Source organism: Lepus europaeus, chromosome 4 (assembly GCF_033115175.1).
Source record: "Lepus europaeus isolate LE1 chromosome 4, mLepTim1.pri, whole genome shotgun sequence".
Classification (NCBI taxonomy): domain Eukaryota; kingdom Metazoa; phylum Chordata; class Mammalia; order Lagomorpha; family Leporidae; genus Lepus; species Lepus europaeus.
In genome coordinates, this window is record NC_084830.1 from 58,049,786 (window position 1) to 58,071,261 (window position 21,476).

Below are 21,476 nucleotides of genomic sequence, written 5' to 3' on the forward strand. Positions count from 1 at the left end.
GTGAAACTTGAGAACACATTGAGGGCTGCATAAACTCTTTGTGTGGTCCCAGGGGTAGATCAAACGAATACTCACAGAAGCCAGATTTCAACTACCCTCAATTCCACTCAGCCATTCGGAATTACTTCCCAACTGAGTCAAAAAAAAAAAAAAGAGAGAGAGAGAGAGAGATCCAGCGAGGAGCAAGGTGAGTCACTTTTTGCACAGCCTTAAACCTGAAGAATCAAGCAGAGCTCTCTGGCCACACCCATCACAGCCTCTAAAGATCCATCAAAGCAGACAGCCCACTTAGAGGCATAGTATAACGAGAAAAAATCACCACAGCAAAAAACAAAAAAAACAAAAAAAACCAAAAAAAAAAAAAAACAAACATAAATTATCTCCAACATTCCAAACAACAAACGTAGAAGCCGAGGTAACAAGAGCAAGGAAGACACTATGATGCCCCCAAATGAACAAGACACCCCAATCCAAGATTATGAAAATGAAGAGATAGAGGAAATGCAAGAAGCGGATCTCAAAACATTGATAAGAACATTAAGAAGTTCTCAAAAACAAATTCTTGAACTACAGAAATCCTTAATGGACAAGATAGAAAATCTCTCTCATGAAAATGAAATATTAAGGAGGAATCAAAATGAAATGAAACTACTAGTAGAACATGAAACTGTGATAGTGACAAGAAACCATAATGAAATGAAGAACTCAATAGATCAAATGACAAACACATTAGAAAAGCCTTAAAAACAGAATGGGTGAAGCAGAAGAGAGAATATCGGAATTAGAAGACAGAGAACAGGAAAGGAAACAGTCAAAGAAAAGAAGAAGAAATCAGAAATCTAAAAAATACTGTCAGTAGTCTACAGGATACTCTTAAAAAACCCAACATTCGGGTTCTAGGAGTTCCTGAAGGCATGGAGAGGGAGAAAGGATTAGAAGGCCTTTTTAGTGAGATACTAGCAGAAAATTTCCCAGGTTTGGAGAAGGACAGAGGCATCCTAGTACAGGAAGCTCATAGAACCCCTAATGAACATTACCAAAAGAGATCCTCACCACGACATGTTGTAATCAAACTCGCCACAGTGAAACACAAAGAAAAGATCCTAAAATGTGCAAGAGAGAAACGTCAGATTACTCTCAGAGGATCTCCAATTAGACTCACAGCAGACTTCTCATCAGAAACCCTACAAGCTAGGAGGGAATGGCGAGATATAGCCCAGGTACTAAGAGAGAAAAACCGCCAGCCCAGAATATTACATCCTGCAAAGCTCTCATTTGTGAATGAAGGTGAAATAAAGACCTTTTACAGCAAACAGAAATTGAAAGAATTTGTCGCCACTCGTCCAGCCCTGCAAAAGATGCTTAAAGATGTGTTACATACAGAAACACAGAAACACGGTCACCAATATGAAAGAAGATAAAGGAAGGAAACCTCACAGCAAAAGATCACAGGAGTCTCAAACCATATATTAGAAAATATCTTTGGCAAATGGCAGGGCAAAGTTACTCCTTCTCAATAGTCACATTGAATGTTAATGGTTTGAACTGTCCAGTTAAAAGACACCGATTGGCTGATTGGGTTAAGGAACAAAACCCATCTTTTTGCTGCTTACAAGAAACTCATCTTTCCAACAATGATCCATACAGGCTGAAAGTGAAAGGCTGGAAAAAGATATACCATGCCAACAGAAATGAAAAAAGAGCAGGCGTAGCCATCTTAATATCAGACAACATAAACTTTACCACAAAAACTGTCAGGAGAGACAAAGAGGGGCACTATTTAATGATTAAGGGATCCATTCAACAGGAGGATATAACGATTATCAATGTATATGCACCTAATTACAGGGCACAGGCTTATTTAAAAGACTTGTTAAGGGACTTAAAGGGAGACTTAGACCCCAATACAATAGTACTGGGGGACTCAATACTCCACTCTCAGAGATAGACAGATCAACAGGACAGAAGATCAACAAGGAGACAGGAGATTTAAATGACACTATAGCCCAAATGGATCTAACAGATATCTACAGAATATTTCATCCTACATCTAAAGACTTTACATTCTTCTCAGCAGTCCATGAAACCTTCTCTAGGATTGACCACATACTAGGCCATAAAGCAAGTCTCAGCAAATTCAAAAGAATTAGAATCATACCATGCAGCTTCTCAGACCACAAGGGAATGAAATTGGAAATTAGCAACTTGGGAATCCCCAGAGCACGTGCAAACACATGGAGATTGAACAACATGCTCCTGAATGAACAATGGGTCATAGAAGAAATTAAAAGAGAAATCAAAAATTTTCTGGAAGTAAATGATGCAACATTGAAAGAGAATTACAGGCCAATATCCCTGATGAACATAGATGCAAAAGTACTCAATAAAATTCTTGCCAATAGAATGCAACAACACATCAGAAAGATCATCCACCCAGACCAAGTGGGATTTATCCCTGGTATGCAGGGATGGTTCAACATTCGCAAAACAATCAATGTAATACACTACATTAACAGACTGCAGAAGAAAAACCATATGATTCTCTCAATAGACGCAGAGAAAGCATTTGATAAAATACAACACCCTTTCATGATGAAAACTCTAAGCAAGCAGGATATGGAAGGAACATTCCTCAATACAATCAAAGCAATATATGAAAAACCCATGGCCAACATCCTATTAAATGGGGAAAAGTTGGAAGCATTTCCACTGAAATCTGGTACCAGACAGGGATGCCCACTCTCACCACTGCTATTCAATATAGTTCTGGAAGTTTTAGCCAGAGCTATTAGGCAAGAAAAAGAAATTAAAGGGATACAAATCGGGAAGGAAGAACTCAAACTATCCCTCTTTGCAGATGATATGATTCTTTATTTAGGGGACCCAAAGAACTCTACTAAGAGACTGCTGGAACTCATCGAAGAGTTTGGCAAAGTAGCAGGATATAAAATCAATGCACAAAAATCAACATCCTTTGTATACACAGGCAATGACATGGCTGAGGAAGAACTGCTAAGATCAATCCCATTCACAATAGCTACAAAAACAATCAAATACCTTGGAATAAACTTAACCAAAGACGTTAAAGATCTCTACAATGAAAACTACAAAACCTTAAAGAAAGAAATAGAAGAGGATACCAAAAAATGGGGAAATCTTCCATGCTCATGGATTGGAAGAATCAATATCATCAAATGTCTATTCTCCCAAAAGCAATTTATACATTCGATGCAATACCAATCAAGAAACCAAAGACATTCTTCTCAGATCTGGAAAAAATGATGCTGAAATTCATATGGAGACACAGAAGACCTCGAATAGCCAAAGCAATCTTGTACAACAAAAACAAAGCCGGAGGCATCACAATACCAGATTTCAGGACATACTACAGGGCAGTTGTTATCAAAACAGCATGGTACTGGTATAGCAACAGATGGATAGACCAATGGAACAGTATAGGAACACCAGAAATCAATCCCAACATCTACAGCCAACTTATATTTGACCAAAGATCCAAATCTAATCCCTGGAATAAGGACAGTCTATTCAATAAATGGTGCTGGGAAAATTGGATTTCCACGTGCAGAAGCTTGAAGCAAGACCCATACCTATCACCTTACACAAAAATTCACTCAACATGGATTAAAGACTTAAATCTACGACCCAAAACCATCAAATTATTAGAGAGCATTGGAGAAACCCTGCAAGATATAGGCACAGGCAAAGACTTCCTGGAAAATACTCCAACAGCACAGGCAGTCAAAACCAAAATTAACATTTGGGATTGCATCAAATTGAGAAGTTTCTGTACAGTCAGGAAAGTGAAGAGGCAACCAACAGAATGGGAAAAAATATTTGCAAACTATACTACAGATAAAGGGTTGATAAACAGAATCTACAAAGAAATCAAGAAAATCCACAACAACAAAACAAACAACCCACTTGAGACATGGGCCAAGGACCTCAATAGACATTTTTCGAAAGAGGAAATCCAAATGGCCAACAGACACATGAAAAAATGTTCAAGATCACTAGCAATCAGAGAAATGCAAATCAAAACCACAATGAGGTTCTATCTCACCCTGGTGAGAATGGCTCACATTCAGAAATCTACCAACAACAGATGCTGGAGAGGATGTGGGGAAAAAGGGACACTAACCCACTGTTGGTGGGAATGCAAACTGGTTAAGCCACTATGGAAGTCTGTCTGGAGATTCCTCAGAAACCTGAACATTACCCTACCATACAACCCAGCCATCCCACTCCTTGGAATTTACCCAAAGGAAATTAATTTGGCAAATAAAAAAGCCATCTGCACATTAATGTTTATTGCAGCTCAATTCACAATAGCTAAGACCTGGAACCAACCCAAATGCCCATCAACAGTAGACTGGATAAAGAAATTATGGGACATGTACTCCATAGAATACTATACAGCAGTAAGAAACAATGAAACCCGGTCATTTGCAACAAGATGGAGGAATCTGGAAAACATCATGCTGAGTGAATTAAGCCAGTCCCAAAGAGACAAATATCATTTGTTTTCCCTGATCGGTGACAACTAACTGAGCACCAAAGGGGAAACCTGTTAAGTGAAATGGACACTATAAGAAACAATGACCTGATCAGCTCTTGTCCTGACTCTAGATGTACAATGTAATACTTTATCCTTTTTAGTATTTGTTGTTGTTGTTGTTGTTCTAGCACTAGTGGTTGAACTCTGTAATTAACACACAATTATTCTTAGGTGTTTAAATTTTAACTGAAAAGTGATCACTGTTAAATTTAAGAGTGGAAAAAGAGAGGGAGGAGATGTACAATTTGGGACAAATTGTGAAAGAAAGCTTATCAGTGAGAACATTTTAAAGCCTACTCTTTCCTTCCCATTTGAAGGAAAAAAAGTAAATGACATATATTGGTATGGACTGAAACTATTCTTAAATCTCAAACAATTAGAATTTCTGCAGACAACAAAATGACAAAAAAAAAATCCTTTCTTAGAAGATTGGCTTTGAAATGTCAGGGATAACAAAGCTGAGTAATTAACTTACCAACAATAAAGTTTTGTAAGCACGTTGTGCTCCTGAGAAGTACGGGAATCAGAGGATAGAGAACCTTGGGATATACTGATAATGCTTTTCTGTGCTCCAGTCCTGGGGAAGCTGTCCCCATCTCTACATGAAGAGCAGTCAGCATACATACCACTGTACATGTACCTGCTGAGAGTTGGACTGATTCTCAGCGAATGGGGTGTATTTCAATGCTTCTTTGGGAGACAGAAAGATACCTGCGCCCATTATATTTCCAAATGAAAGTCCTACCATCAGGAAAATAACATTATTGCCTTTTGCAGCTTGGTTCTCTTCATTTTACAATTTTAAATAATTCTTAAAAGGTCATTAATAATGATATCTTTTGTACCATCTGGCTTCAAAAGGCCTCACTTAACTATCTGAAAAAAACATAAAAGATTTTTTTTTTGCCTTTACATGTAAGATAGGTTTTATTTTTAATTGACATTTCTTATAGATACTTTAAAGAGAGAATCTCTGGGCTTGTTTTGTTATTAATTATTGATGTGACCTTGAATAAATAATTTGTCCATTTGAGGAGTTTGTTTCATCTGTAAAATCCAGGATTAGGTCACTTTAAGTTCTGTCTGAGCTTTAACAGTTACTCATTGATATGTTGCTATGTTTTAACAATTATAAGTCATGTTAATTGGTGAACACCAGAAGTATTACTAAATTATAAAGGAACAGACAATGCAGGCATTTAATGTTTAACATTAAACAAGTTACATTTATTGATTACTCATTATATGCCTGCTAAATTTCTTTTTTACCTTGGAAGATATTTTTAAAGCAAAATGTTTAAAAATCAGATAAACGAGAGTAGTACTAAACCTTTATGTTTTATTGCACATTTCAGAGAAAGTTTGAATACAAAGATCTGGGGATTTTAAAACTTTTCATGATAGAGTTTCAGTTAATAAAATTAGAGAAAATTATGAGGCTAAAAATAATTTCTCAGCCATCATAATAATTGATTCAGACAAGAATTACCATGGTTGCCAAAATATAAGTGAAAATTTGATGAATAACAGGATATTTACAGTCTCAGGGTTTTGTCCCCAAAATTATTTATTTATTTTAAATAGAAAAATGGTAACTACATTGGAGGAAACTGAAAGATGTCCTCTGAGCGAAGTATCAAAGCTGACCTAAGCAGTAAAGGAACAATAGATAACTTGAAGTTATTCTTGCCAAAATGTATGACCTGAATCTAACCACAAAGAAACTTTTGAGAAATCAAATTGGAGGGACATTTTTTTTTTTTTTTACAGGCAGAGTGGACAGTGAGAGAGAGAGAGAGAGAGACAGAGAGAAAGGTCTTCCTTTGCCGTTGGTTCACCCTCCAATGGCCGCCGTGGCTGGCGCACCGCGCTGATCCGAAGCCAGGAGCCAGGTGCTTCTCCTGGTCTTCCATGGGGTGCAGGGCCCAAGCACTTGGGCCATCCTCCATTGCACTCCCTGGCCACAGCAGAGAGCTGGCCTGGAAGAGGGGCAACCGGGACAGAATGCGGCACCCCGACTGGGACTAGAACCCTGTGTGCCGGAGCCGCTAGGGAGGATTAGCCTAGTGAGCCACGGCGCCGGCCTGGAGGGACATTCTTTAAAAGTGACCTGAAATGTCAATAGGATGAAAACTAAAGAAATTTAGGATATTTCTAGACTTAAGGAGATTAAAGACATGTGACAACTAAATGCAATGTGTGATGCTTGGTTAGATCCTAAACTGGCAAAAAATGATATAAAAATATCATTGAAACAATTGGTATGTCAGATAAGACTGTTGAATCCATGTTAAATTTTCTGGTTTTGTTTTATGTATGATCATTGCCTATACTTATGTTCACTTGCTTTGCAATTTAAAGGTTTAGAGAAAAGACGTGTATAATCGTGTATAACAGACTTTCAGATGATTACATATTTGAGAGGAAATTATAAAGAACACGTGCCACAGTGTTAATAATTGATAAATCATGTTGAAGTCTGTATGGAAATTATTTTACCTATCTTTGCAGGTGTTTTGAAAATGTGAACTTACTAAAAACAAAAATACCACACACACAATTTTAAAATTAGCATCTATTTAGTTGCTGTTCTACCTTTGACGTCTATATTTACATTTTAGGACTTTATTTTTATTTAATCACTAAGACATTTAGGTCCAAATAGTCAACTTTCTCCAAACTCTATTTATTGAAATTTTACAATAGACACAATATAAAATCTGTATCTTTTGAAAATAGTAGGAGAAATTAACTGAATAACTTACTTTGGAAAGCTACAGAGAATGTACTTGGACTAGTTTTCATATTAAAAGGGATAAACTATATAATATGTTTTGGCTGGAAATGAAATTTATTAAGATATTTGTATATTGTTTCAAGAATTTCTATAGAAAAGGAATGATGAAGCATTGGAAACGTCACCTTCTGTCTCTTCTCCCATTTATTTTCAATAGTTGATTCCCACAAGTTTGCTGAATGCAATTTATATACTAAAAATTGATATTTGAGAGTTTGCTATCGTATAAAGATATATTTCTATTAAGTTTTTCAAGAAACTTATTATGAGAAAACTAGAAATTTGTTTCAAAATTAACTGATAACCCTTGCTACTTCACTCAAATTATATGTAAATCAGAAAAAGCATAATATTCAAGAGAGGGGTTAGGATTCCATATCATAGCATTAGTTCAAGTGCTGACTGCACCATTAGCTCCCTGCTAATGCATCTGGGAAAGCAGTGGAAGATGGCCCAAGTGCCTGGGCCACTACCACCTATGTAGGAGATGGGGACTGAGTTTCTGGCTTCTCACTTTGGCCTGGCACAGCCCAGGCCTCTGGAGATTTGGAGAGTAAACCAGAGGATGGATAGATTTCTCTCTCTCATTGTCTTTTCTTCTCTATCTGCTACTCTGCCTTTCAAATATATAAAATAAATCTTTAAAATATATATCTGAGAGTGTGGGGCCAGCACTATGGCATAGTGGGTAAAGCCGTTGCTTACAGTACTGGCATCACATATGGGCAGTGTGAGTCCTGGCTGCTCCACTTCCCACCCAGCTCTCTGCTATGGCCTGGGAAAGCAGTAGAAGATGGCCCAAGTCCTTGGACCCCTTCACCTGCGTGGGAGACCCTGAAGAAGCTCCTGGCTCCTGGCTTCAGATTGGCACTGCTCCGGCCATTGCAGCCAATTGGGGAGTGATCCAGCAGATGGAAGACTTCTTTTTCTCTCTCTCTGCCTCCCCTTCTCTCTCTGTGTAACTCTTACTTTCAAATAAATAAATAAATCTTTAATAAATATATATGTATTTGAGAGAAATGGAAATCCAAAAATTTTAAGATATCATGCTGGGTAGCATGTTATGCACCCATTTGTTAGTTTACCAGAAGTCAAGAATATGGTAGCTGAGTCTTACTTGCAAATTCATTTTGCACTGCAAGCAGATAACAGATTGGCCCTGTATTTTGCAATTTTCTGTGACCAGATACACATAGGTTTGAGTTCATAAAAGATTACTTTTTCTAATCGGTGACATATTTAATCAGGTTCAAATATATAGGTAGATTACTTTCCCTCAACATATGTTAAAGCTAAAAGAAGAGCGAGAGGGAGAGGGTCTAGCCTTAGGGTTATTAAATTAGGAATCTTTAAGTTATACAACTCTTTTTCCATATACTTGATTTAAAAAAAATATTGAAGTAACATTCTAGCTGAATGCATCAAATTATACTAAATGCATTTGTGTTGATTAGGCTATGGTGATATTTTTGGAAGTATAGCAGTATGGAATTCCTCCTAAGGTCCATTCAGAAGTCCTCATTGCTGCTGGCCAAGACCCTCAACGCAATGATAGAGTGCTGCACTAAGGTTCTTTGAGCTTCACCTTGGTGGTATCTCTGATACTTTGCTATCTTGGGAATATCTTTTGCAGGTATCTACTGCTAGCAGTACCTAACCAAGGGATTTAAGTTTTGCCAAATGCTAATTTTTTATTAATACAAAGAGAACAGATTTTATGCATGTCATAGGTATAGTTCTAAGAAGATAACCATACTTCTCTCACTCTCCTTTCCTGGCCACAATCCTCCTCCTTCCTCCCTTCCTTTCTCTTCATTGATTTTTAGAAAGACATAATTTTAATCAACTATAATAACAGTCTTTACTCACCACTAACCATAATATTCAATAAACAGTAGGAAGACTACAGTTCCACAGGAGTGTAAAAGGGGGCTAAAAGAATCATATCACAAGATGTCCAGTTCATTACTGCACACTTTTTGAAAAGATTTATTTTATTTACTTGAAAGACAGAGTTACAGAGGAGGGGGGGGAGAAACAGAGAGATACACACACACACACACACACAGAGAAGTGTTTTTCATTTGCTGGTTCACGCAGCAAATGGCCTCAATGGTCAGGGATGGGCTAGGCTGAAGCTATGAACCAGGAGCTTCTTCCTGGTCTCCCACATGGATACAGGGGCCCTATTCTGTGAGGCATCCTATTCTGCTTTCCCAGTACATTAACAGGAAGCTGGATGAAAAGTGAAGCAGCTGATACTCAAACTGGTGCCCATATGGGATGCTGGCAGTGCAAGTATTAGCTTTACTCACTGTGCCACAATGCCAGTGCCTCATTTTTTTAGATTCTATATTAGCTGCCACATATAAGAAAAGGTATGATATTCTCTTTTTGGGATTGGCTTCTTTCACTAAGCATATTGGCTTCCAGTTGCATCAATTTTGTTGCAAAAGACAGGATTTCATTCTTTTTTTATGGCTGAGTAGTATGCACTAGTGTATATATGCAAAATAGTGTATACTATGCACTTTTTCTTTAACCTATCATCAGTTAATGGATATATAGGTTGCTTCCATATCTTAGTTATTGTGAATTGAACTGTAATAAACATGGGAGTACATACAACTCTTTTGTATGCTGATTTCTTTTCATTTGGGTAAATTCCCAGGAGTGAAATGACTGAGTCAATTTGTAGAGCTATTTTCATATTTCTGAGGAATATACATGCTGTCTTCCACAGTGACTATACTAGTTTACATTCCCACTAACAGTGTGTTAAAGTACAATATCCCCCTAACCCCCACATCCTTGCCAGCATTTATTATTTTTTGTTTTTTGGATGACATCCCTTCTAATTGGTGTGAGGAGAAACCTCATTTTGGTTTTTGTTTGCATTTCCCTGATGACTAGTGATCCTGAGCATGTTTTCATGTGTCTGTTTGCCGTTTCAATTTCATCTTTTGAAAAATGCCTGTTCGCCTGTTCAAGTCCTTTGCTCATTTCTTCTTTTTTTTTCTTCTTGAGGAAGTTGAAACTCTATTTATGTTTCTTATTTTGCTGCATAAAACAGTACCAGCAAATGCAGTACACTGCAAAAATTAAGATAGTATTGTTCTTTCTCTGGCACTGTACAACTAACAAAAACTGTTGTGTATTCCCAGTTACTTCCAATGGAAAGATCATTACATATTTTGACCCCAATCCAGGGATGAGTATAAGCAAGTTACAATGTTATATAAGGCTTAAGAAAACAATGTTATCCTTGAATTACATTATTTGTAAAACTAGTTTTTACCACAGATAACTTCATATATTCTGAATACCAGTGCCTAGGGCCTAGTATAAAAATCACAAGGTACTGTGAAAAAGACGCATATTGAGTTTTTCTGCAATCATTACAAAGTTAGGGTATATTTTCTTCTAGTAGCAGAGTTTAAAGTAGTATTTCTTCCATCAAGATTGCTAAAAGTTGCTATTTTAAGTCCTATCCGCCACTAATTTAAGAGAAAACTGTGCTGGATTAAGTTATTCCATACTAGTTCATGTAAGGGTTCCACTGTCATTCCTCAATAGATTTTATGTATTTCTCATAGACTTCTTCACTCATTAGTTCATCTTGTTCTGAAGGGTTACTCAGTGTCATCTTGATCAGCCAACCATCTTCATAACAAGATTTGTTGAAAAGTCCTGGGTTTTCTGCAAGGGCTTCATTAATTTCAGTTACTTCTCCTGATAGAGGAGAATAGAGTTCATTAGCAGCTTTCACACTTTCCAAGGCACCAAATTCATCTTGTTTTTTCAATTTTGTCCCAACTTCAGTCAGACTACAATAAACATCTCCCAAAGCTTCCTGTGCAAAATTGCTGATTCCCACTGTTCCAATACCATTTTCTATTGTTATCCATTCATGTTTCTCTGCGAATTTACGCACCGAGAGCAGAGCGGGTCCAGTGCACAGGGTCCGGACTGCGCCCGCCCGCAGCCGCCAGGGCAGAGGTGAGCAGGGTGCAGTGGGCGTTGAGGCTGCGAGCAGGCTGCAGGCCACCGCCCGCAGGCTCTGCGCCACTCGCAGCGGCATGTTCGCAGGGGTGCTGAGGGTCGCCGTGCTGCCCTTTGCTAATTTCTGAACTGGATTTTTTGTTTTATGATTGTTGAGCATCTAAGCTCCTTGTAGATCTTGGATTTTAATACTTCAACAAATGCATAGTTTGCAGATATTTTCTTCCATTCTTTTGGTTGCTTCTTCATTTTGTTGAGCATTTCCTTTGCTGTGCAGAAGCTTTTCATCTTGGTGTAATCCCATTGTCTGTTTTGGCTTTGATTACCTGTGCTTCTGGGATCTTTTTCCAAGAAGTCTTTACCTATGCTATTGTCTTGTAGAGTTTCCCTGATGTTTTCCTTAGTAATTTGATAGTAGCAGGTCATAGATTTAGATATTTGATCCATTTTTGAGCTGATTTTTGTATAAGGTATAAAGTAGGGGTCTTGTTTCACAATTCTACATACAGAGATCCAATTTTCTCAGCACCATTTGTTGAAGAGACTGTCCTTTCTCCATGGATTGATTTAAGCTCCTTTATCAAAGATCAGTCAGTTGTGAATGTGTGGATTTATTTCTGGGGTTTCCATTTTGTTCCACTGGTCTACGTGTATTTTTGTGCCAGTACCAGACTATTTTAATTATAACTGCCCTGTAGTATGTCTTGAAATCAGCTACTGTGATGCCTCTAACTTTGCTTTTATATTTTTAAGATTGCTTTAGGTATTTGGGGTATCTTGTGTTTCCATATGAATTTTAGCACTTTTTTCCTAGATCTGAGAAGAATGTCCTTGATATTTTGGTTGGGATTGCACTGAATCTGTAAGTTACTTTGGGTAGTATAGAATTTTTATTAATTTTTTTTTTCATTTATTAAACTTTTATTTAATGAATATAAATTTCCAAAGTACAGCTTATGGGTTACAATGGCTTCCCCCCTCCCATAACTTCCCTCCCGCCCGCAACCCTCCCCTTTCCCGCTCCCTCTCCCCTTCCATTCACATCAAGATTCATTTTCAATTCTCTTTATATACAGAAGATCAGTTTAGTATATATTAGGTAAAGATTTCAACAGTTTGCCCCATATAGCAACACAAAGTGAAAAAACTACCGTTGGAGTACTAGTTATAGCATTAAATAACAGTGTACAGCACATTAAAGACAGAGATCCTACATAATTTTTTTTTTAAAATTAATTAATTTTCGGAGAGCGGCAAGATGGCGGAATAGGAAGGGAGCACACTATTAGTCCGGGCGAGTGACAGGTTAATAAAAGTGGAGATACTGCAGGGTCAAGGAAGAGTAGGGGAAAAAACAGCAGAGGAAACTCTTCCAGAACTAGTGATTCATTGTGGACCTGCGTGGAGAGCGTGGGAGCCCAAGTTCGGGACACCAGCGGCAGAATCAACACACCAGCGCTGGAACACGAGGTGAGCCGAACCTCAATAGCCCAAGACACCAGCGGGAAACAGGAAAGAGGAGACTAGAGGGAACGAGGCTTGAAACTCCGTGGGGAAAAGTTCACCAGGCTAACTAGAAGAGAGAGAGGAAAAAAAAAAGTGACCGATACGGACACGAGTTTCTCTCTCTCCACTCACCCCTCAAAGGCAAGCAAGACAAAGAGCAGGCGCCATTTTGGTCACACGTCATAAGCAAGGTGACCTCAGGTCTGCACCGGCCCTGAGCCTAGCAGAAAAACCTGACTCTGGGGGGAGGGGTGAAATAACAGGAGATTAGCATCTAACTTGACAACCCAGTGGGAGACTGCAGGAGAATTGGAGTCCACACTGAGGGCAGCAGAGATTCCCTGTGTGGTCCTTGGGAAAGAGCTTCCGATCTCTGGCTATTGTGGGTATATCATTTGCATGATAACTACCTCCAATTCCGTTCAGCTGTGCGGCATTACTTCCCTTTTGAATCAAAAAAAGAAAGAAAGAAAGAGAGATTTACCACACCTAACCTGGGAGTGTCATCTTTGACACACCCTCAAGGAGGAAGCAAACACAGCTCTCAATCCACACTCATCTCAAGCCTCTAAGCCTCCACCAAAAGCAGACAGTCCACTTAATATAGAGCCATAGTGTAACAAGAAAAAACACCACAGTGAAGAAACCAAATATCTACAACATGCCAAACAACAAACGCAAAAACCGAGGTAACAAGAACAAGGAAGATACTATGACACCTCCAAATGAAAAAGACACCCCAATTCAAGATTATGAAGATGATGAGATCGAAGAAATGCAAGAAGCAGATCTCAAAACATTGATAAGAACATTAAGAAGTTCTCAAAAACAAATTCTTGAACTACAGAAATCCTTAATGGACAAGATAGAAAATCTCTCTCATGAAAATGAAATATTAAGGAGGAATCAAAATGAAATGAAACAACTAGTAGAACAAGAAACTGTGATAGTGATGAGAAATCATAATGAAATGAAGAATTCAATAGATCAAATGACAAACACATTAGAGAGCCTTAAAAACAGAATGGGCGAAGCAGAAGAGAGAATATCAGACTTAGAAGACAGAGAACAGGAAAGGAAACAGGCAAACCAAAGAAAAGAAGAAATTAGAAATCTAAAAAATATTGTCGGGAATCTACAGGATACTATTAAAAAACCCAACATTCGGGTTCTAGGAGTTCCTGAAGGCATGGAGAGGGAGAAAGGATTAGAAGGCATTTTCAGTGACATACTAGCAGAAAATTTCCCAGGTTTGGAGAAGGACAGAGGCATCCTAGTACAGGAAGCTCATAGAACCCCTAATGAACATGACCAAAAGAGATCCTCACCACGACACGTTGTAATCAAACTCACCACAGTGAAACATAAAGAAAAGATTCTAAAATGTGCAAGAGAGAAACGTCAGATTACTCTCAGAGGATCTCCAATTAGACTCACAGCAGACTTCTCATCAGAAACCCTACAAGCTAGAAGGGAATGGCGAGATATAGCCCAGGTACTAAGAGAGAAAAACTGCCAGCCCAGAATATTATATCCTGCAAAGCTCTCATTTATGAATGAAGGTGAAATAAAGACCTTTCACAGCAAACAGAAATTGAAAGAATTTGTCGCCACTCGTCCAGCCCTGCAAAAGATGCTTAAAGATGTGTTACATACAGAAACACAGAAACATGGTCACCAATATGAAAGAAGGTAAAGGAAGGAAACCTCACAGCAAAAGATCACAGGAAGCTCAATTTCTCTTTGACATAGAATTAAACTCTGATGCTCTGTTAAAGCAATGTGTTAAAGTAATCTATTATATTCTCTTGATGTCTGTTAAATTCTAATTGTTCAAAAACAGCTGAATTTTTATTAAGAGCTATGGGTTATTTAAATATGTGCTTATTTTCAAAGATTTGAATAATCACCTGTAACAATGATCAAATTTGGTCTATATTATGTCATGATTTTAAGGAATCTTATTTCAACCAGATATTTTGGATTTTGAGCCTTCTTGGCATTCTTGACAGGCATTCAAAAAATCAAAGTTTCAAACAATCTGGTCTCTAAAAATTCTAGTAAATCCTGGACTTTGGTTTTTCCAGTTTGGGCCCAATGGAAAAAATCGAAAGACCTATGTCTCTCATCTTATAGAGACACCAACTAATCAGGCCATTTGGATTATATTAGAAGTACTGTCAAGATGTGATGTGGTACCAAACTTTAAGTTTCTATAATGGAAAATGCTATTAATACAAATGTTTGAGAATTAAAAAGTCTAATGATCTTGTGTTACTAGACATGATAGTTATATTAATGAGAAAGCCCCAGAGGCCTAAAGGGTTAAATAATTGTAAAATCCTACAGGTGCTTTCAAAAATACTGTGAAGTAAGCAAGTGCCTCTTGTTGGTTGATGAGTTTATAATTTTAAACATGGCAACTTAAAGTCTTTTGTCATCCACAGTTATATATGATTTGCTGCTCATAAAACTAAAGCGTTGTTGGTTCTGTGTTTAGCTGTCCTCCTATAGGTTCCTATGGACTTTTTCCAGCCACTTCTATTGTATTCAGTACTTTGGGATGGCTCTGTAAACAGATGAAGCCAATAATGTATTAACAGTGCCAACTGAGAGAAAGTATGGTTAGCTGAGGTTACTAAAAACAAAAAGCAATTCAAATCAATTGGCAATCTACAAAAAGAGTTAAAGATTTTAAAAGCTATTATTAAAATTGCTATATTGGTCTACTATGCTATGTTATATATGTGTACATATTGTATGTCCACATGGGGAAATTTTATTAAGAGTTTTATTTTAAATTGCTTATGGATAAGATTGTCCATAAATTTAAGCTGCTAAAATCAATCAAAGATACATTTTAATTTGTGTGACCTGAATCTGTGTATCTTATGTTTTAAACTTGTTGGTAGAAAGAAACTAAAAACATTTTATATGGTTGTGCTTAAGTTTACTGGTTAAACAAACTACACCATGTTAGATATTTAAGACGTGTTTTCAAATACATGATTCTTAAAATTTATAGAAGGCATTGGACTTTATGGTAAATGTTTTCTTAAGTTGTTATCTAATGGTTGTAACTGTTTGCTAAGTATTCATGTAATATTGCTATTGTCAGCAAGCGATCTAGGACTTGCTCCCTCATTTCTCTATTCTAAGCCCAACTTGTTCTTTCATTTCTCTATTCTCTTCAAGGTAGGAAACTAATTCTATTATGAAGGAATCTGTAGGACACACAATTTAATCTTTAGACCTTATAAAAGAGATGGCTAACATTTTTCTGTAATAGCATAGCCAAAATAAGAACTTAAATAATAATCTCATAGCTAGATTCACCTCGCCATCAACCAAGTATACAGTAAGTAGAAAAAACCTCCCTTTCAGACCAAAGGGAAAGAAAGTTTTAAAGTGAGAATATAATTTTCCTCATGGGCATTGTCTACCTTAGAAAAACTACTACAGAACATGCCTGTGACTATAGACTTGTAGTTCAGGCCACCGAAGATTAGAGATGGGACATGGGCACTCCCTTGACTTGCATCCTCTGGTCTGCTTTAACACAAACCAGGAGAAAAAGAAAGCTAGGCATCAGAAGCAATGGGTGGCAGGCCTATTAATGGCTGATCTGTACAGTGATCTGCCCTCAAGGAGACCCAACAGGCCAGTCCACTGCAGTGGCTTTCAATGTGGTAAGCCTGAGGGCTTCAGCAGAAGTCAACTTGTGAAGAGCCCTGGCAGCTCTGCCAAGAGTTGGATCACTGGAAATGGACCTGCCCTGGAGTCGAAGGATGCCCAGGTCAGAGCCACAGATCTTATTGGCTCTAAGCTGAAAAGCCCTTCACTCAGCCCAGCTTCCAAAGTGACCACTGCAGCTGAGGGGATGGCCAAGCAGGGTCAGCAACATTGCAGGCAGGACTGTAAATTTCTTGTTAGAGATGCCCCCTGCCTTTACCTGGCCAGCTCTCCTCCCAGGCCAGCCAAGTAATGAAAGTCAACAGAGTGCCTTCCCCTAGGAGGTTCACACCTCCCTTAGGATGTACCCCACGTGAAGAGATAGATAGGTCTGGGCCTCTGAACTTACAAGGCCTAAAGCCCACCAGATTATTATCAAGCCCCTTCTATCAGGTTCTATTTGCCTCTCAATCAGAAAACTTAATTGTAGCTTAGACAGCACCTTTCTTAGCTCCTCTAATAATGACTCTGTCCTTTGTTCTAGACCCTGTCTAGCGTACTTGGGCCTCATTCCTTTGTAATCATAACCTCTACTCTACCACCAATGGCTCTACTCCCAACCTGTGTGTACTGATGGTCCTCTTCCCCACTTAATGCTGTATAATTGTTCAAACCTGGTAAATGCCACTCTTAGGATCATTGGTTACTATCCTCACTCTGTCTTTTATGACCTTGTCTAAATATGATCAGAGTTGGCAAACTTGGAAGGCTTCCATAGCCTTGGCAACTCATGACAAGAGCCTAGGGTGGTTACTGGTGCCATAAACTAGAGTGTCAATTTGTTGGGTCAACAACAGGAGTCACTGTGCACTTGCTCCTGATGTGGGATCTCTGTCCTTAATGTGCTGTACATTTTGATTTAATGTTATAACTAGTACTCAAACAGTATGTTTCACTTTGTGTTTCTATGTGGGTGCAAACTGTTGAAATCTTTATAGTAAATTGATCTTCTGTATATAAAGAGAATTGAAAATGAATCTTGATGCAAATGGAAGGGGAGAGGGAGCGGGAGAGGGGAGGATTGCGGGTGGGAGGGAAGTTATGGGAGGGGGAAGCCATTGTAATCCATAAGCTGTACACTGGAAATTTATATTCATTAAATAAAAGTTAAAAAAAATAAAATTATTTAATTTTCTATGCGATTTCCAATTTAACACCAGGTTGTTTTTTTCATTTCCAATTATCTTTATATACAGAAGATCAATTCAGTATATAATTAGTAAAGACCTTATCAGTTTGTACCCACACAGAAACACAAAGTATAAAAATACTGTTTCAGTACTAGTTATAGCATCACTGCACATTAGACAACACATTAAGGACAGATCCCACATGGGGTGTAAGTACACAGTGACTCCTGTTGCTGACTTAACAATTTGACACTCCTGTTCATGGCGTCAGTAATCTCCCTAGGCTCTAGTCATGAGTTGTCAGGGCTATGGAAGCCTTTAGAGTTCGCTGACTTTGATCTTATTCCGATAGGGTCATAGTCAAAGTGGAAGTTCTCTCCTCACTTTGGAGAAAGGTACCTCCTTCTTTGATGGCCCCGTTCTTTCCACTGGGATCTCACTCACATAGATCTTTCATTTAGGTGTTTTTTTTCCCATGGTATCTTGGCTTTCCATGCCTACAATAATCTCATGGGCTCTTGAGCCAGATCCGAATGCCTTAAGGGCTGATTCTGAGGCCAGAGTGTTGTTTAGGACATCTGCCATTCTATGAGTCTGCTGTGTACCCCACTTCCCATGTTGGATCGTTCTCTCCCTTTTTGATTCTATCAGTTAGTATTAGCAGACACTTGTCTTGTTTGTGTGATCCCTTTGACTCTTAGACCTATCAGAGCCATCAGTTGTGAGCTGAAATTGATCACTTGGACTAGTGAGATGGCATTGGTACTAGCCACCTTGATGGGATTGTATTGGAATCCCCTGGCACATTTCCAACTCCACCATTTGGGGCAAGTCCGATTGAGCATGTCCCAAGTTGTACATCTCCTCCCTCTCTTATTAATTTTTATAATACACAAACATGAAAGATCTTAAATTTTTTGTTTCTTTTATATTCTAATGTTTTGTAATTTTCATTGTAGAGCTCTTTCACCTCCTTGGTTAAATTTATTCCAAGGTATTAAATTTTTGTAGCTATTATGAATGGGACTGATCTTATAAGCTCTTTGTCAGCCATGGCATTATTTCTGTGTACAAAGGCTATTGATTTATTTTAAATTTATTTATTTTAAAGTCAGAGTTACAGAGAGAGAAGGAGAGAGAGAGAGAGAGAGAGAAAGTCCTCCATCCACTGATTCACTCCCCAATTTGCTGCAATGGCCAGAGCAGTGCCGATCCAAAGCCAAGAGCAAGGAGCTTCTTCCGGTCTCCCACGCAGGTGCAGCCATCCCAAGACTTTGGCCATCTTTTGTTGATTTCCCATGCGATAGCAGAGAGCTGGATGGGAAGTGGAGCAGGCAGGACTCACACTGGTGCCCATATGTGATGCCGGCACTGCAGGCGGCGGCTTTACCTGCTATGCCACAACGCTGGCCCCAAAGCTATTGATTTTTTCTTTGTTGATTTTTATATCCTGCAACTTTGCCAAAGTCTTTTGTGAGTTCCATTAGTCTCTTAATGGTATATTTTAGCCCCAATATATAGGATCATGCCATCTGCAAACAACAATAATTTGATTTCTTCCTTTCTGGTTTGTTTCCCTTTGATTTCTTTTTCTTGCATAATGGCTCTGACTAAAACTTCCAGAACTGTATTGAATAGCAGTGACAGTGGGCGTTCTTGTCTGGTTCTGGATCCCGGGAATGCTTTCAGCTTTTCTTCATTCAATATGATGTTGGCTGTGAATTCGTCATATATTGCCTTGATTTTGTTGAGGGATGTTCCTCTCTTCACAATTTGCTTAAGGTTTTTATTATAAAAGGATGTTGCATTTTATCAAATTATTTTTCTGCATCTGTTTAGATAATCATATGGTTTTTATTCTTCTATTTGTTAACATGATGTATTACATTCCTTGATTTGTGAATGCTGAACCATTTCTGCATGCCACAGATAAATCCCACTTGATTGAGGTGAATGATCTTTCTGATGTTTTGTGGATTGGATTAGCTAGTATTTTGTTGGGGATTTTTACATCTAGTATCATCAAAGATATTTGTCTATTCTCTCTTTTTTGCATCTTTTTCTGGTTTTGGAATTAAGGTGATGCTGGCCTCATAGAAGGATTTTGGGAGCTTCCCTCTATTTCAATTGTTTTGAATAGCTTGAGAAGAAGTGGAATTAGTTCCTTTTTAAATGTCTGGTAGAATTCAGCAGTGAATCCACTGGGTCCTGGGCTTTTCTTTGTTGGGAGGGATTTTATTACTGATTCAGTCCCTGTATTGGTTACTGGTTTTCAGTCTTTTTATGTTTTCTGTGTCTTCATGACTCAATTTTGGTACATTTTTTTTGTGTTTGTAAATCCATTGTTTTTTCTAGATTTTCCAGTTTGTTGGTGTATAACTGTTTTATAGTAATTATTGATTTTCTTTTTATTTCTGTGGTATTGTAACATCTCCTTCATCTGATTTAATTAATTTGGGTCTTCCTTGATTTTTGGTTAGTTGGGCCCGTTATGTGTCAGTTTTTTTTTTTTTTATCTTTTCAAAAACCGGTTCTTGATTTCACTGATCTTTGTATTGTTTTTCAGTTTAAATTTTGTTCATTTCTTCTCTAATTTTCATTATTTCTTTTCTCCTACTAATATTGAGTTTGGTTTGTTCTTTTTTTTCTAGGTCTTTAGATGTATTGTTAGATCATTAATGTGATGCCTTTCCAATTTCTTTAGGTAGGCACTAATTGCTATGTACTTCCCTCTGAACACTGACTTTACTCTATCCCACAACTTTTCATAGGTTGTGTTGTTGTCTTAATTCGTTTTTAGAAATTTTTAATTTTTTTTTTCATTTCTCCTATGACTTACTGTTCATTCAGGAGCATGTTGTTCAGTTTGCATGTATTTAAAATGCTAACTTTATGAATTTGCGTTGTAGTATAAAGGGTTGAGCCACTGTATACTGCAATGACGGCATCCCATATGGGTGCTAGTTTGAGTCCCAGCTGCTTCACTTCCAATACAGTTCCCTGCTAATGAACCTGGGAAAGCAACAGAAGATGGAGCAATTCCTTGAGCCATGTGCCAATGCAGGAGACTCATTTTAAGCTCCTCACTCCTGGTTTCACAGTGGCCCAGCACTGGTCATTGCAGCCATTTGGGGAGGGAAATAGTGGAAGGACAATCTCTCTTTATCTCACTTCTTCCTCTGTCTCTATAGTTCTTCCTTTCAAATAAACAAAAAAAAATCTTTAAAAAAATTCTAAATTTCTCTTTTCTCCTAGGAAATTAGATCCCTCCTAAGACTTTTTTCATTATATCATCAGATTTGAAAGTGTTTTTGCCTGTTGGAACACTGTCTTAAGAGTAGCAACATTACTGCTTTCTGCATTACCCTTGTCACTATTGTTGCACTCTGTTAAACAAAATTCATAGAGAAGAGGATTGGCAAAGACCCTATTAAATGTGTTCTTCAAGTCAGACCTGGTAAATGAGGAGTTTTGAAGGTTTTGCCTTAGAATGGCATCCTTTGAATACATTTTACTTTTGGTTACTTATTAAAAATCATACACAAACTTTACCCATGTGTGCTTTGGCTTGTCAATGAAGAGTCTTATATGGAAAAGATCACCTTCCTATTGGTGTCCTCCATTATATTCTATAGTTTTCAGCTTTCTCTACAGACATTGTCAGTTGCCAGCTCTTTTTCTCCTTTCTAGGTTCTAAAATCTTGTCATATCTTTTATCTGCTCTGTCTCCTAC

At 37.9% G+C, this 21,476-nt stretch overlaps 1 protein-coding gene and 1 long non-coding RNA gene across 2 annotated transcripts in view; one reads left to right on the top strand and one right to left on the bottom strand.

Moving 5' to 3' along the window:
* The window catches only part of LOC133757661 (uncharacterized), a 289,895-nt gene that overhangs the window by 77,078 nt on the left and 191,341 nt on the right, over positions 1-21,476 (top strand). The gene's annotated exons all lie outside the window — the stretch shown is intronic.
* On the bottom strand, positions 10,936-11,454 carry LOC133758356 (glycine cleavage system H protein, mitochondrial-like). The gene has a single exon (XM_062189521.1). It carries the CDS (start codon positions 11,452-11,454, stop codon positions 10,936-10,938), a length of 519 nt encoding a protein of 172 aa, XP_062045505.1.